Source organism: Salmo trutta, chromosome 13, assembly GCF_901001165.1.
Source record: "Salmo trutta chromosome 13, fSalTru1.1, whole genome shotgun sequence".
NCBI classification, from domain to species: domain Eukaryota; kingdom Metazoa; phylum Chordata; class Actinopteri; order Salmoniformes; family Salmonidae; genus Salmo; species Salmo trutta.
The window spans coordinates 25553064-25567667 of record NC_042969.1 but is presented as its reverse complement, the minus strand read 5'-3'; the positions used below and the strand labels follow the sequence as shown (position 1 = coordinate 25567667).

At 44.3% G+C, this 14604-nt stretch overlaps 1 protein-coding gene across 1 annotated transcript; it reads left to right on the top strand.

The window, feature by feature from the left end:
* The first annotated feature begins 32 nt into the window (after positions 1–32).
* On the top strand, positions 33–12918 carry polr1a (RNA polymerase I subunit A). The gene is made up of 32 exons (XM_029771563.1): positions 33–390; positions 635–839; positions 1008–1157; positions 1338–1445; positions 1531–1616; positions 1710–1810; positions 1955–2144; positions 4376–4529; positions 4875–5048; positions 5189–5311; positions 5407–5634; positions 5850–6104; positions 6272–6463; positions 6555–6704; positions 6887–7070; positions 7269–7351; positions 7463–7621; positions 7994–8092; positions 8204–8356; positions 8447–8529; positions 8676–8841; positions 9004–9222; positions 9415–9629; positions 10047–10214; positions 10319–10454; positions 10627–10784; positions 10938–11067; positions 11232–11618; positions 11816–12016; positions 12130–12247; positions 12358–12522; positions 12641–12918. The coding sequence occupies exons 1-32, from the start codon at positions 314–316 to the stop codon at positions 12739–12741; spliced, it is 5118 nt and encodes a 1705-aa protein (XP_029627423.1). The 5' UTR covers positions 33–313; the 3' UTR covers positions 12742–12918.
* The last annotated feature ends 1686 nt before the right edge of the window (positions 12919–14604 follow it).

Sequence of the window (14604 nt, the reverse complement as noted above, 5' to 3'; positions counted from 1 at the left end):
GTGTTCATAGGGGGGAGCTGCAGTAACACCCACCAAAGGATAGTATTATGTGATTGATTAGGTAGCTTTGGTTATGGTGAATGACACAATACTTATTTCATAATTACTCATATCAATTAACCGGTGACGTATTCACATTTTCAGTTGAATGAGAATACGTGCTTTCTTTTCGCTCCTAACTCCTAATGGTACCGTCCATGAAGAGGAAGGTCCCACGTGTTGGAGAATTCTAGCTTCGTAGCGCATGTGGATTTTACACAGTTCATGTAAGGAACGCATACAATAGAAACAATTTACTTGGATTTTCTAAAGTATGCTTTTTGGGAAAGAAGTACCATGGAGGCGGCTGGAAGGAATGACATTTGGCATGTACTCTGCCGAAGAAATAAGGTAAGAATACAAGTTGTTATGCGTGCATATGCACTGAAGCCATAATAACATGCCCCAGCATGACTTTTGCGTTTGGATTTGTGTGTGTTGGACTAGCTAACTATAGTTAACTGGTTAGTGTTCACTGTTCTTGGACTGTCCGTTTGTGGTACTGCTACTATGGATATTATACAACTAGTTAACTGCTAAAATATTGCATTCAGTCATTGTAACATTATCATGTCATGTTCCCATTTCTCCACAGAAAGTTGAGTGTCAAGAACATTACCAACTTCAGATTCCTGGATAATGTTGGTAATGTTGCCCCCAATGGCCTCTATGACCTGTCATTGGGCCCAGCTGATTCCAAAGAGGTGTGCTCCACCTGTATGCAAGACTTCAACAACTGCCCTGGGCACCTTGGGCACATCGAGCTACCCTTACCCGTATACAACCCACTCTTCTTTGATGTAGGTGAACAACATTGAACACACTTATCCCAGTAGCCATTACAAGTACATGGCCTGTTTCCAGATAAACCATTACATGATCCAAAATACAGTCGATAGGCTACAAGTTACAATGGGGTACGTCTTCTTTTAAGGTAATATGCTCTCTCACTTCTACTCTGGCACTAGAAACTGTACCTGCTGATCCGAGGGTCATGTCTGAACTGCCACATGCTGTCCTGCCCCAGAGCAGCGATCCATCTCCTGCTGAACCAGCTGAAGCTGCTGGATGTGGGAGCTCTACAGGAGGTCTATGAGCTGGAGCATGTGCTGAACCAGGTGAGCATCACACAGACAGGAGTGGTAATATTCAAAAATAATGATGTCTCTGAAATCACACTGCTGTTTCTGGTAATGTATGCAAGTCTTTTGTTTTGATAGTGTTTGATTCATAAAATTCATCCAAGTTCTGAGTTTTAATCACTCACACAACTGGTTTTGACCCTTTCTCTGTTGCAGTTCCTGGAAGGCAATGCCCAAGCTTCTGGGGTTGAGATCCAGGTGGTGTTAGAGGACTACTGTGCTCATGTCAACAAAGGGAAGACAGGCGGCGATCACAGCTCACCAGTAAGACCTGATTGTGAATGTATCATAGAAACTGAACATCACAACTCAGGCCAATGTGATAAAATTGAATGTTTTGTGTTCTCAGATCAAGCATCTCTGTGAGAAGAAGAACAAGCTTATAACACTCTTCTGGAGGGTCCAAATGAACTCCAGGAAATGCCCTCACTGCAAGTAAGTATGGACCATTCTGGTCAATTACCATTTATTTCATTCCAATTCTGTCCCATGTGAAGCTTCACACTGATTTTTACTGTTCCCAAAAAGGAGTGGCAGATCACAAGTGCGCAGGGAGCACAACAGCAAACTGATTGTCACCTTGCCTGCGGCTATGTATAAAGATGGTGCCATCAAGGGACCCGATGAAGGTAATGCATACCATTCAATCTTCTGCTTGAAGATTGGTAATATAGTAGAGGACTAAAAGATGTTGAATAGTTGACATTTCTGCAACTATGTTGTCCTGAATTGGAAAGTTGAATAAGTGCCCTTGGTCTCTTCTCCTTTTTCAGAAGATGGGATGGCTGGAAAACGTGGATACTTGACCCCTAGCACGGCACGGGATCACATCGCCAAACTGTGGGATAAAGAAGGTTTCTTCCTGAAGTGCTTGTTCTCTGGACTGGAGGAGGGTGAGCTCTCCAACAATGGCATTTACCCTGACCTTTTCTTCCTGGAGCTTATGGTGGTCCCTCCATGCAGGTGAGGAATCTCTGAGAACAGCCTTACAATTTCTGGGTTTGTTTTGAATGTACCGTAATTTCCGGACTATTGAGCCCACCTGAATATAAGCCGCACCCACTGAATTAAAAATATATATTATTTTGAACATAAATAAGCCGCACATGGTGCCTACCGGTACATTGAAACAAATTAACTTTACACAGGCTTGAACGAAACACGGCTTGTAACAAAAATAAATAGGCTTTAACGAAACACGGCTTGTAACAACTCAATTCCTCACGCTGCTGTTTCCAACGTCTTATCATCGACTCATTAAGACCAAGCTCCCGTGCAGCAGCTCTATTTCCTTTTCCAACAGCCAGATCAATCGCCTTCAACTTGAAAGCTGCATCATATGCATTTCTCTGTGTCTTTGCCATGATGAGGGTGACAAAATGACTACCGTAATCAGAATGATGGGAAGTTTGAGAGCGCTCGATTTAATCTAAACAGTAAACAAAAAAGTTGTTTGACCTTAACCCGTTCGGCAATTTCATTGGTCTAATGAAAGCTTCATGCCGCCAAAAAACTCAGCACGTCACAAAATGTGGGTTTTTTTTGTTGTTGATTTTTTTTTTTTAAAGCGGGACAAATCCATATATTAGCCGCATCATTGTTTAACCTGTTAGCGGAACGCCTCACCAATATCCAATGGTATAGCGTGGCGCGAAATATAAATACCTCAAAAATGCAAAAACTTCAATTTCTCAAACATATGACTATTTTACACCATTTTAAAAGACAAGACTCTCCTTTATCTAACCACATTGTCCAATTTCTAAAAGGCTTTACAGCGAAAGCAAAACATTAGATTATGCCAGGAGAGTACCCTCCCAAAAATAATCACACAGCCATTTTCAAAGCAAGCATATATGTCACAAAAACCCAAACCACAGCTAAATGCAGCACTAACCTTTGATCTTCATCAGATGACACTCCTAGGACATTATGTTATACAATACATGCATGTTTTGTTCAATCAAGTTCATATTTATATCAAAAAACAGCTTTTTACATTAGCATGTGATGTTCAGAACTAGCATACCCACCGCAAACTTCCAGTGAATTTACAAAATTACTCACGATAAACGTTGACAAAAAACATAAATTATTTTAAGAATTATAGATACAGAACTCCTTTATGCAATCGCGGTGTCAGATTTTAAAATAGCTTTTCGGTAAAAGCAAATTTTGTAATATTCTGAGTACATAGCCCGGCCATCATGGCTAGCTAATTTGACACCCACCAAGTTTGGCCCTCACCAAACTCAGATTTACTATAAGAAAAATTGGATTACCTTTGCTGTTCTTCGTCAGAATGCACTCCCAGGACTTCTACTTCAACAACAAATGTTGTTTTGGTTCGAAATAATCCATAGTTATATTGAAATAGCTCCGTTTTGTTCGTGCGTTGAGGTCACTATCCGAAGGGTGACGCGCGGGCGCATTTCGTGACAAAAAAAATTACAAATATTCCATTACCGTACTTCGAAGCATGTCAAATGCTGTTTAAAATCAATTTTTATGCTATTTTTCTCGTAAAATAGCAATAATATTCCAACCGGGCGACGTTGTATTCATTCAAACACTGAAAGAAAAACATGGAGTCGTCTTGTGCATACGCGCTCCTGTGTCATTGTTCTCAGCAGGACCACTCACAAAAACTCCTGCTGTTTTTCGCCCAGCGACTGGAGAGCTCTCATTCCACTTTCTGGCGCTTTCTGAGAGCCAATGAAAGCCTTAGAAAATGTCACGTTACAGCAGAGATGCTGTATTTTTGATAGAGATGCCCTAGAAGGAGAACAAATTGTCAGACAGGGCACTTCCTGTATAGAATCTTCTCAGGTTTTGGCCTGCCATATGAGTTCTGTTATACTCAGACACCATTCAAACAGTTTTAGAAACTTGAGTGTTTTCTATCCAGATCTACTAATTATATGCATATTCTAGTTTCTGGGCAGGAGTAGTAACCAGATTAAATCGGGTACGTTTTTTATCCGGCCGTGAAAATACTGCCCCCTATCCCAAACAGGTTAAGCCGCGAGGTCCAAAGTGTGGGAAAAAAGTTGCGGCTTATAGTCCGGAATTTACGGTAGTTATTTGCTTCTGTTAGTTATTGATAAGAGAGTGTCTGGAATTGCATCACAAAAAACCTCCTAGTTGTGAAGCTTTCCAGTAACTTATGAGAGTAACCCTCTTGTTTTCCCCAGGTATCGGCCCATTAACCGTCTGGGAGACCAGATGTTCACTAACGGCCAGACGGTTAACATGCAGGCAGTGATGAAGGACAGTGGCGTTATCCAGAAGCTCCTAGCACTTCTAGCTGGAGAGAAGCTGAAAGAAAAGGAGTTGGAGCTGGAGGAGGTATGTGAACCGATGGAGTGGGGTCGCATTTGCTCTTTAAACATTATTTTGAGGGAATGAAAAGGTCAAAGGTGACACACTTGATTTTCCATGTATGTATATAAATTAACCTTTTATTAGTTCGTCATCTCGTACAGTATTTTTGATTTGTTTCTGTTTTACCTCACTAAGTCTTAAGAAATGTTAAAAACATATAGAACATTTGGAAAAAACAACAAAAGCAAAATCAAGACACACAAACACGGCTCCACATTCCTAGAAATATATATCTGGGCCTTTTGCATGAAATAAAGTTAACCAATTGTGTGTTAAGTGTTGCCATTCCTCTGTACTCTAAATGTAAAGGTACAGGAAGCCGACCCCTCTCAGACAGACCAGGCCTTCCTGGCAGGGATCCCCGGTGTCACACTCACAGATAAACTCTACAACACCTGGATTCGGCTCCAGAGTCACGTCAACATAGTCTTTGACAGTGACATGGACAAACTGATGACGGAGAAGTACCCAGGCATTCGTCAGGTATGTTTTCCCATGGGAATCTCTTGCCACCTGTTCCATATATCCAGCATTTTAGCCAAAGGGAGTGAAAAATGTCAGTATACCTTCATCTTCCAACCCATACATTTTTTTGTTCATGCTGTCCCTGTTTTCTCTTTCAGATCTTAGAGAAGAAGGACGGTTTGTTCAGGAAGCACATGATGGGTAAACGTGTGGACTATGCAGCACGCTCTGTTATTTGTCCTGACATGTACATTGGGACCAATGAGATTGGAGTACCCATGGTAAGAGTCATTGCCTTTGCCTGCATTCTACATGTCCATTGATAGTTGGAGCGTTGTGTGAGCTCGCATGATAAACTCCATCTGTTTTCCTACAGGTGTTTGCCACCAAGCTGACTTACCCCCAACCTGTGACGCCTTGGAATGTTAAGGAGCTGAGGCAGGCAGTTCTGAACGGGCCCAATGTTCACCCTGGGGCCTCCATGGTCATTAACGAGGACGGCTCCCGCACCATCCTCAGCAGTACTAACCTCACCCAGAGAGAGGCCATCGCCAAGCAGCTCCTCACACCCTGCACCGGGCAGCACATGATGCCCATGAAGATAGTAAGGCCTATCTTTCTAACACCACTTACACCAGCCGTTTCCTCTCCCTATATAATGGTTCCTTGATTCCTGATTAACCTTAATTCATTTTTATTGTAATCTCATATACTTTCCCACTAAAATGTCACTTCATTAAAGATGATATAACTAGTCTCCTTGCATTTCATCTTTCTATTATATTTGCCATCTATTGAGCAATGTTCATATTCTCATAGGTGAATCGTCACATCAAGAATGGCGACGTCCTGCTCCTCAACCGGCAGCCAACACTGCATCGGCCGTCCATCCAGGCTCACTGCGCCCGCATCCTGCCAGGGGAGAAAGTGTTAAGGCTTCACTACGCTAACTGTAAGGCCTACAACGCTGACTTTGATGGGGATGAGATGAATGCCCATTTCCCTCAGAGTGAACTGGGCAGGGCTGAGGCCTACACACTCGTCAGCACTGACCAGCAGTACCTTGTGCCCAAGGTGATTGCTCAGCCTTACTAAATGTATATATTTTTTGCAAACATACAAATTCCTAATTCTTGAGAGGAATTTAATGATGTTGTATGTTTGATAGATAAGCTATTGTTTGCTCACCCTCAACACCTACTGTTGCTGTACAGCCTCACTGCCTTGTCTCTGTCCCCCAGGATGGGAAGCCTCTGGCGGGTCTGATCCAGGATCACATGGTGTCAGGCACTAGGATGACCATCCGCGGCTGCTTCTTCTCCCGTGACCAGTACACTGAGCTGGTCTACCGAGGTCTAACCGACAAGGTCGGCAGAGTCAAGCTGCTGCCGCCCGCCATACTCAAACCATTCCCTCTCTGGACTGGGAAACAGGTGCAGAAGGACCTACCCATGGGTTGAGGGGTTTAGTAGGTCATAATTCATAATTGTACAGGTAATAACACAGGTGTCCTTTGTCATTCAGGTGGTGTCTACACTACTGATGAACGTCATCCCAGGAAACCACATCCCTCTGAACCTGACAGGGAAGGCCAAGATCCCCAGTAAGGCCTGGATCAAGGAGTCTCCACGCTGTGTTCCTGGCTACAAGCCTGAAACCATGTGTGACTCCCAGGTCAGACTGTTCACTAACAGTACTACTCAACTTACCAATGTTGCACATGTACCCACCTTTATTTTATTTATTTTATTATTAGTGTCATAGTTTGTATTAGCTGTATGTTAAACAATTATTTTGACTTTGTGCAATGCACACCTAGTCCTAGACTTTGCCATTAACTGTGTCTGATCCTGCAGGTGATCTTCCGTCAGGGAGAGTTGCTGGTGGGGGTGTTGGACAAGGCCCACTATGGCAGCTCAGCATATGGCCTGGTCCACTGCTGCTATGAGCTGTATGGAGGAGAGACCAGTGGTAAACTCCTCAGCTGCCTGGCTCGTCTCTTCACTGCCTACCTCCAGCTGTACCGGGGCTTCACTATGGGTAAGGCATGGGCTTCATCCCAACTTCAACCTTATTCCCTATATAGCCCACTACCTTTGACAAATGTAGTGCCCAATATAGGGAATAGGGTGCTATTTGGGACATACTAACAGGTGTTCTAGATCTATCTGAACAGACTCGGGGATCCATCACAAGACTCTCTCAAAATCGAAGGGTTATTTATTGAATTAATTTCAGGTGTGGAGGATATCTTGGTGAAACTAGGAGCCAACAGACAGAGAAAGCAGATCATAAAAGAGTCTGTCACTTGTGGGACTAAGGTAAAGATGCCAGTATCAATCACTTGATCCACATGTTCCAGGAACAAATAAGCAAATTGAATGACATGCATTAGTGTGGCAGTAACAGTTGTTTGCTCTGGTGTAACCCAGGCCCTGCAGGCAGCCTTTAACCTGCCTGACACCGTGGACGAGAGTGAGGCTAGGGGCCGCTGGCAGGACGCCCACCTCAACCCAGACCAGAGAGACTTCAACATGGTGGACCTCAAGTTTAAGGAGGTGGCCAATCAGGTCAACAACGACATCAACAAGGTGAGCTACGTGGGAGTTTGCGTTGTTTGGTTTGCTCATCCTTCAGTTTTGTGAAGAGGTTACCATCAGATGGTTGTCATCATCTGTTTGCATGTGACTGTCAGGCCATCATTGTAAAGAAGAATATATTCCTTAGTGGTCCTCTGTAGCATGGTTGGTAGAGCATGGTTCTTCCAATGCCAGGATAATGGGTTCGATTCCCGGGGCGACCCATACGTACAAAAAAAATGTATGCACACATCACTATAAGTCGCTTTGGATGAAAGTTTCTGCATATATTTCTAAGGGACTTTGATAGGAAAGTTGAAAGGAGTTCCTGGTAGCAGAAAACACTGCTGTACGGTTTTGACTGATGTTATTTTCTCCTGCCAGGTGGTCATGCCCCTGGGTCTCCACTGCAGCTTCCCTGAGAACAACCTCCAGCTGATGGTGCAGTCTGGGGCTAAAGGCTCCACTGTCAATACCATGCAGGTACTCCTTTAAGGAACACAGCAGACATCGAACCATAAAGACACACAACAGATATGCATTTTGTCTCCATGTGTACCAATCATAACTTGATGAGTATGTTTCTTTTGTTAGATCTCATGTCTGCTGGGTCAGATTGAGCTGGAGGGCCGACGTCCTCCCCTGATGCCTTCTGGGAAATCTCTGCCCTGCTTCCAGCCGTACGAAAGTTCGCCCCGCTCTGGAGGTTTTGTGTCTGGCAGGTTCCTGACAGGAATCAAGCCCCCGGTACGTGACTTCTCTCTGCCCCAAGTTGTGTGTTTGATTGTTCCACTTCATAATTGAAGGTCTCTGAATGTTCATGATTCATTGTTGCAGGAGTTCTTCTTCCATTGCATGGCTGGCCGGGAGGGTCTGGTAGATACAGCTGTTAAGACCAGTCGATCAGGGTACCTTCAGAGGTGAGCTGGCATTACAGAAGTCTGAATGTCTACGTCCCAAATGGCACCCTATTCCCTATATAGTACACAGCTTTCGACCAGAGTCCTGTGGGATTCACACAATATTTACATTTCCCCCTTTCTGAACTGACTCATTGTGGTTCCAGATGTGTGATCAAACACCTGGAGGGCCTGGTGGTTCAGTATGACCTGACTGTGAGGGACAGTGACGGCAGCGTGGTCCAGTTTCTCTATGGAGAGGATGGCCTGGACGTCCCCAAGACACAGTTCCTCCAGCCAAGGCAGTTTCCCTTCATACAGGACAACTATGAGGTAGGAATTGGTGCTGTTCCAGTCAACTGATCCTGTTTTCTAAAGTGTTTGAGACTGAAAGCACGTCTTTATTTCAAGACCGTGCATGGCAAACATTGCATCCATTATTTTTTTAAAGATGACTTTTTGCAGCACTCATTTAGAATTTCCCGTTACTCACAGGTCATCAGAAAGTTAAAGTGCTTGGATGAGGTCCTGGCCAAACTGGACCCTCAGGCTGCCACCAACCATTTCAAAGCCATCAGGAAGTGGAAAGCCAAGAGGGAGCATCTTTCTCCCAGGGAGGGGGCCTTCCTGCTCTTCTCCCAGAAGAAACTGAAGAAGACAGAGTGCCAGGCTCTAGAGAACCTGGCCAATGGCAGGGATACTGCCACTCTGAAGGTAATGTATTGTCCCACTGCTGCAACACCGCAATGTTATCAGATTAAATATCCCTCCACAACTATATACCAATTTTGGGGGGATTTAGGATGTATTATTTGTCGTTCTACTTTTTCAATGTGACATATCAAACTCTGTGGTAGTTTGCTGTTTTGTTAACATTCTAATATGTTACCTTCCCATGTTTCTTAGCTGGTGGATAGATGGAGTTCTCTAGACCAGGACAGCAAATCTAAGTACCTGAAGAAGACTAAACATTGTCCTGAGCCCTGCCTGAGCCTGTTCCGGCCTGACATCTCATTTGGGTCAGTGTCAGAGACATTTGACAGCATTGTGGAGTCCTATCTAAAGGACATCCAAATCAAGCAGTTAGCTGAGGGAAGCTCGAAGAACCTTGATGCACAAAGGTGAGATTTCAATCCAGATCGTCTATATTGCATATAGTATTTACCTAAATGAACATTTACCTAAATTGACATTTTAGAGCGGCGGCAGGTAGCCTAGTGGTTAGAGAGTTGGGCCAGTAACCGAAAGGTTGCTAGATGGGATCCCTGAGCTGACAAGGTAAAAATGTGTCGTTCTGCTCCTGAAAAAGGCAGTTAACCCACTGTTCGTAGGCCATCACTGTAAATAAGAATTTGTTCTTAACTGACTTGCGAAGTTAAATAAAGGTAAAATAAAGAATAATACGTCTTTTAAAAATGACAATTTAGATGTTGAAACTAAGATTGGGCTGTTGTACATACTTTTAGAAGCCATTGTAGCTACTGTATTTTTTTACTGAGTGCTTAGGTTATGTCATGGTCTCCACTCTGTCTATGCAGACTGAAGCATCTGCTGCAGCTGAAGTGGCAGCGAGCCCTCTGTGACCCAGGGGAGGCGGTGGGTCTGCTGGCTGCTCAGAGCATCGGAGAGCCTTCCACCCAGATGACCCTCAACACCTTCCACTTTGCCGGCAGGGGGGAGATGAACGTTACCCTCGGTATCCCAAGGTACAGTATGGTCTCCCCTGGAATATAACGGTGCAATGACTCTTTGCCAGAATAAAATGTACAAACTCTGGACAATAGTGGCTGAATATTGTCTGCACCCACAGGCTTAGAGAAATATTGATGATTGCCAGTTCCAGCATCAAGACTCCGATGATGAGTATTCCTGTGTTAAACAGTAAAAAAGCCATCAAGCGGGTGAAGACACTAAGGAAGAAGCTGACTCGTGTGTGTCTAGCTGAGGTTATTACATTGGCTCTATTTACTTACTGTTTATGAACCATTACATCCCAAAGTAATTAAATCGTTACTACCACAGAAATATATAATACATTTTTCTATGGTTATCACTCCATCCTTGTGTTTCAATGAATTGTGAGTCGAGAGTCATTATTCTGTCCATTGTTGTTCAAAGGTATTGCACAAAGTGGACGTCCTGGAGACACTCCGGGTGAAGAACAAACGACAGAAGGACCGCGTCTTCAAGATCACCTTCCGCTTTCTTTCCCCAGAGCGCTACCAGGAAGACAAGATGCTGACTCCCCATCAGATCCTCCACTACATGGAGAACAGGTGAGCTATTAGAACCAGCGCTGGGCCCACACATTCTCCTGCCAACTCGTGTGTGTGTGACAATCAGATCACGGTTACTAGTCCCACAAACGTACTTCCGTGTTGTCGGTCTGAACCAATGTAAGGCATTCTTTGCTACCTTGTCTTTTCCAGATTCTTCCGCCTACTACTGGAGGCCATTAAGAAGCGCAATACCAAGCTGGCCTCTATCAACGCAGTGGAAACACGCAAGGCTACAGTACGAGATAATGACCAGGATGTAGGGGACTCCTCAGCTGGACAGGTGTGTTAAACAAGCATGGACTTTTAATCTGTTCCTTTCAGCCATAGCTTTACATTTGGCTTTACAACCTGGACTTAATCATTACCAAAGTGACCATTGTTCTTAAATGTAGAATTATGCTACTTTTGTACCTATTTTAATTTGTGTAAGTCATTTCTTTGTAGGAGAGTGGAGAAGGGGATGGGGATGGGGAGGAGAGCAGGATTGTGGACGACGTGGGGAATGAGGGAGACGCTGACGCCTCGGATGCGAAAAGGAGAGAGAATCAGGAGGAGGAAGTGGATTATGAGAGTGAGGAGGGAGAGGATGCTGAGGAGGGAGAGGACCTGGTGGATGAAAAAGACGAGCAGGCAGAGGAGAACTCTGAAGAGGTGCCTGATGAGGTGACCGGTGACCTGGCCACTGCAGGGCCTGTTGGTGCTGGGGCAAGGAAGAAGTCGAAGCAGAAAAGCACACACACACAGGACAGCATGAGGGTCAACACTGTGCTGGAAACTAGTTCCAGCATCGAGGACTATTCCTATGACAGCCAGCAGGGTCTCTGGTGTGAGGTATGTACCACCAGTCTGTGCCCTTTTGTCTGATTTTGGAATATTACTTTCTTGGTTTAAGATACTAAAATACTTATTTCAGCCAATGGTTGCCTCATTGATGGTCCAAATTGTTTCTCACGAAACCAAGTATTTGACTTGGATATAAATGTTTTGAATGTGGATTGAGTGGAGTTTTGCATTTCTCTGTTTGTCAGGTTACGCTCGTCCTGCCTGTCAGCAAGGTGCACTTTGACCTGACGTCGCTGGTGGTGGCCGTGGCCCAAAATGCAGTGGTGATGGAGACTAAGGGCATCACCAGATGTCTGCTCAGTGAGGTCACTAAGAAAGATGGCTCCAAGGAGCTGGAGCTCAAAACTGAGGGCATCAACATGCACGAGCTGTTTAACCACAGTGAAGTGAGTGATAATCCACAAACTTTCACATGTATAGAGTACTTGTACAGTAAAAACAATTTCTTCATGTGGGTATCTTTGTTTATACATTCTATGCTATACTGTTTTAATCTCAGATTCTTGATGTGAATCGGCTTTACTCCAATGAGGTCCACGCCATGGCAAACACGTACGGCATTGAGGTGGCCCTGAGAGTCATTGAGAAGGAAATTAAAGATGTCTTCGCTGTCTACGGTACAAACAGGCTCACAACTTCTTTAGCTATCTACTCATTTCCCAACAACAGGCTCTGGAGAGCTGTGTGATCTCCTCTCTGAGTCTCTCTGCTCTCCTTTCCTGTGCAGGTATTGAGGTGGACCCCAGGCATTTATCCTTGGTGGCCGACTACATGTGTTTTGAGGGAGTGTACAAACCTCTCAACCGCTTTGCCATCCAGTCCAACTCCTCTCCACTGCAACAGATGACCTTCGAGACCAGCTACAAGTTCCTGAAGCAGGCCACTATGCTGGGTAGGCATTATTACACAACAGGAGACGTAATACATCATAAAACAAATGGAGCAATGCATGGTCTGCCCCTCATCAGTTGTTGGTTTAACCAGGTGTCTGGTCTTTGCTCTCTCAACAGGCTCCCATGATAAGTTGGTCTCTCCCTCAGCTTGCTTAGTGGTGGGTAAGGTTGTAAAAGGAGGGACCGGGATCTTTGATCTCAAGCAGCCATTGCAATAAATGTTAAATGCATCAGGTACCCATAGCCTCCATATCTAGATATTTCAAAGGAAGGAAGTGAACGCACCAGTTCACTGCAAGTGCCATTGTTATGACAATGAGGAAAGGGACTGTTTTTTTTTTATTTGTTGTATGTTGTCTTATATTTGACTATTAAATATATATTGAAGTGGTTATTATATGGCCTCTTTATTTGAATACATTTGAATCACACGGTCTGTTTGGGTGTGGAGTCAAAATAGCTTTGGTTTCCAAGGCTAAAGGAAGACCAATGCATGCCATGTAGTATTGATACCAGAAGCAGCTGTTGATAGTGGAACCTATTTGTATGAATTGTATTTATGACTGGTGGGCCAAATAGAGCAGAGAGATTCTATTGTTTTTTATTTCACCTTTATTTAACCAAGTAGGCAAGTTGAGAACAAGTTCTCAATTGCAACTGCGACCTGGCCAAGATAAAGCATAGCAGTTCGACACATAAAACAACAGAGTTACACATGGAATAAACAAAACATACAGTAGAAAAGTCTAAATACAGTGAGTGCAAATGAGGTAAGATAAGGGAGTTAAGGCAATAAATAGGCCATGGTGGCGAAGTAATTACAATATAGCAATTAAACACTGGAATGGTAGATGTGCAGAAGATGAATGTGCAAGTAGAGATACTTGGGTGCAAAGGAGCAAGATAAATAAATACAGTATGGGGATGAGGTAGTTGGATGGGCTGTTTACAGCTTGGCTATGTACAGGTGCAGTGATCTGTGAGCTGCTCAGACAGCTGGTACTTAAAGCTAGTGAGGGAGATGTGTCTCCAGCTTCAGTGATTTTTGCAGTTCGTTCCAATCATTGGCAGCAGAGAACTGGAAGGAAAGGTGGCCAAATGAGGAATTGGCTTTGGGGGTGACCAGTGAGATGTGGGTGCTGCTATGGTGACCAGTGAGCTGAGATAAGGCGGGGCTTTACCTAGCAGAGACTTGTAGATGACCTGGAGCCAGTGGGTTTGGCAACAAGTATGAAGCGAGGGCCAGCCAACAAAAGCGTACAGGTCGCAGTGGTGGGTAGTAAATGGGGCTTTGGTGACAAAACAGATGGCACTGTGATAGACTGCATCCAATTTGTTGAGTAGAGTGTTGGAGGCTATTTTATAAATGACATCGTCGAGGACCGGTAGGATAGTCAGTTTTACGAGGGTATGTTTGGCAGCATGAGTGAAGGGTGCTTTGTTGTGAAATAGGAAGCCGATTCTAGAGTTAATTTTGGATTGGAGATGCTTAATGTGAGTCTAGAAGGAGAGTTTACAGTTTAACCAGACACCTAGGTATTTGTAGTTGTCCACATATTCTAAGTCGGAGCCGTCCAGAGTAGTGATGCTGGACGGGCGGGCAGGTGCGGGCAGTGGTCGGTTGAAGAGCATGCATTTAGTTTTACTTGTATTTAGGAGCAGTTGGAGGCTACGGAAGGAGAGTTGTATGGCATTGAAGCTCGTCTGGAGGTTAGTTAACACAGTGTCCAAAGAGGGGCCAGAAGTATACAGAATGGTGTCGTCTGCGTAGAGGTGGATCAGAGAATCACCAGCAGCAAGAGCGACATCATTGATGTATACAGAGAAGAGAGTCGACCTAAGAATTGAACCCTGTGGCACCCCCATAGAGACTGCCAGAGGTCCGGACAACAGGCCCTCTGATTTGACACACTGAACTCTATCAGAGAGAAGTAGTTGGTGAACCAGGCGAGGCAATCATTTGAGAAACCAAGGCTGTTGAGTCTGTCAATAAGAATGTGGTGATAACAGAGTCGAAAGCCTTGGCCAGGTCGATGAATACGGCTGCACAGTAATGTCTCTTATCGATGGCGGTTATATCA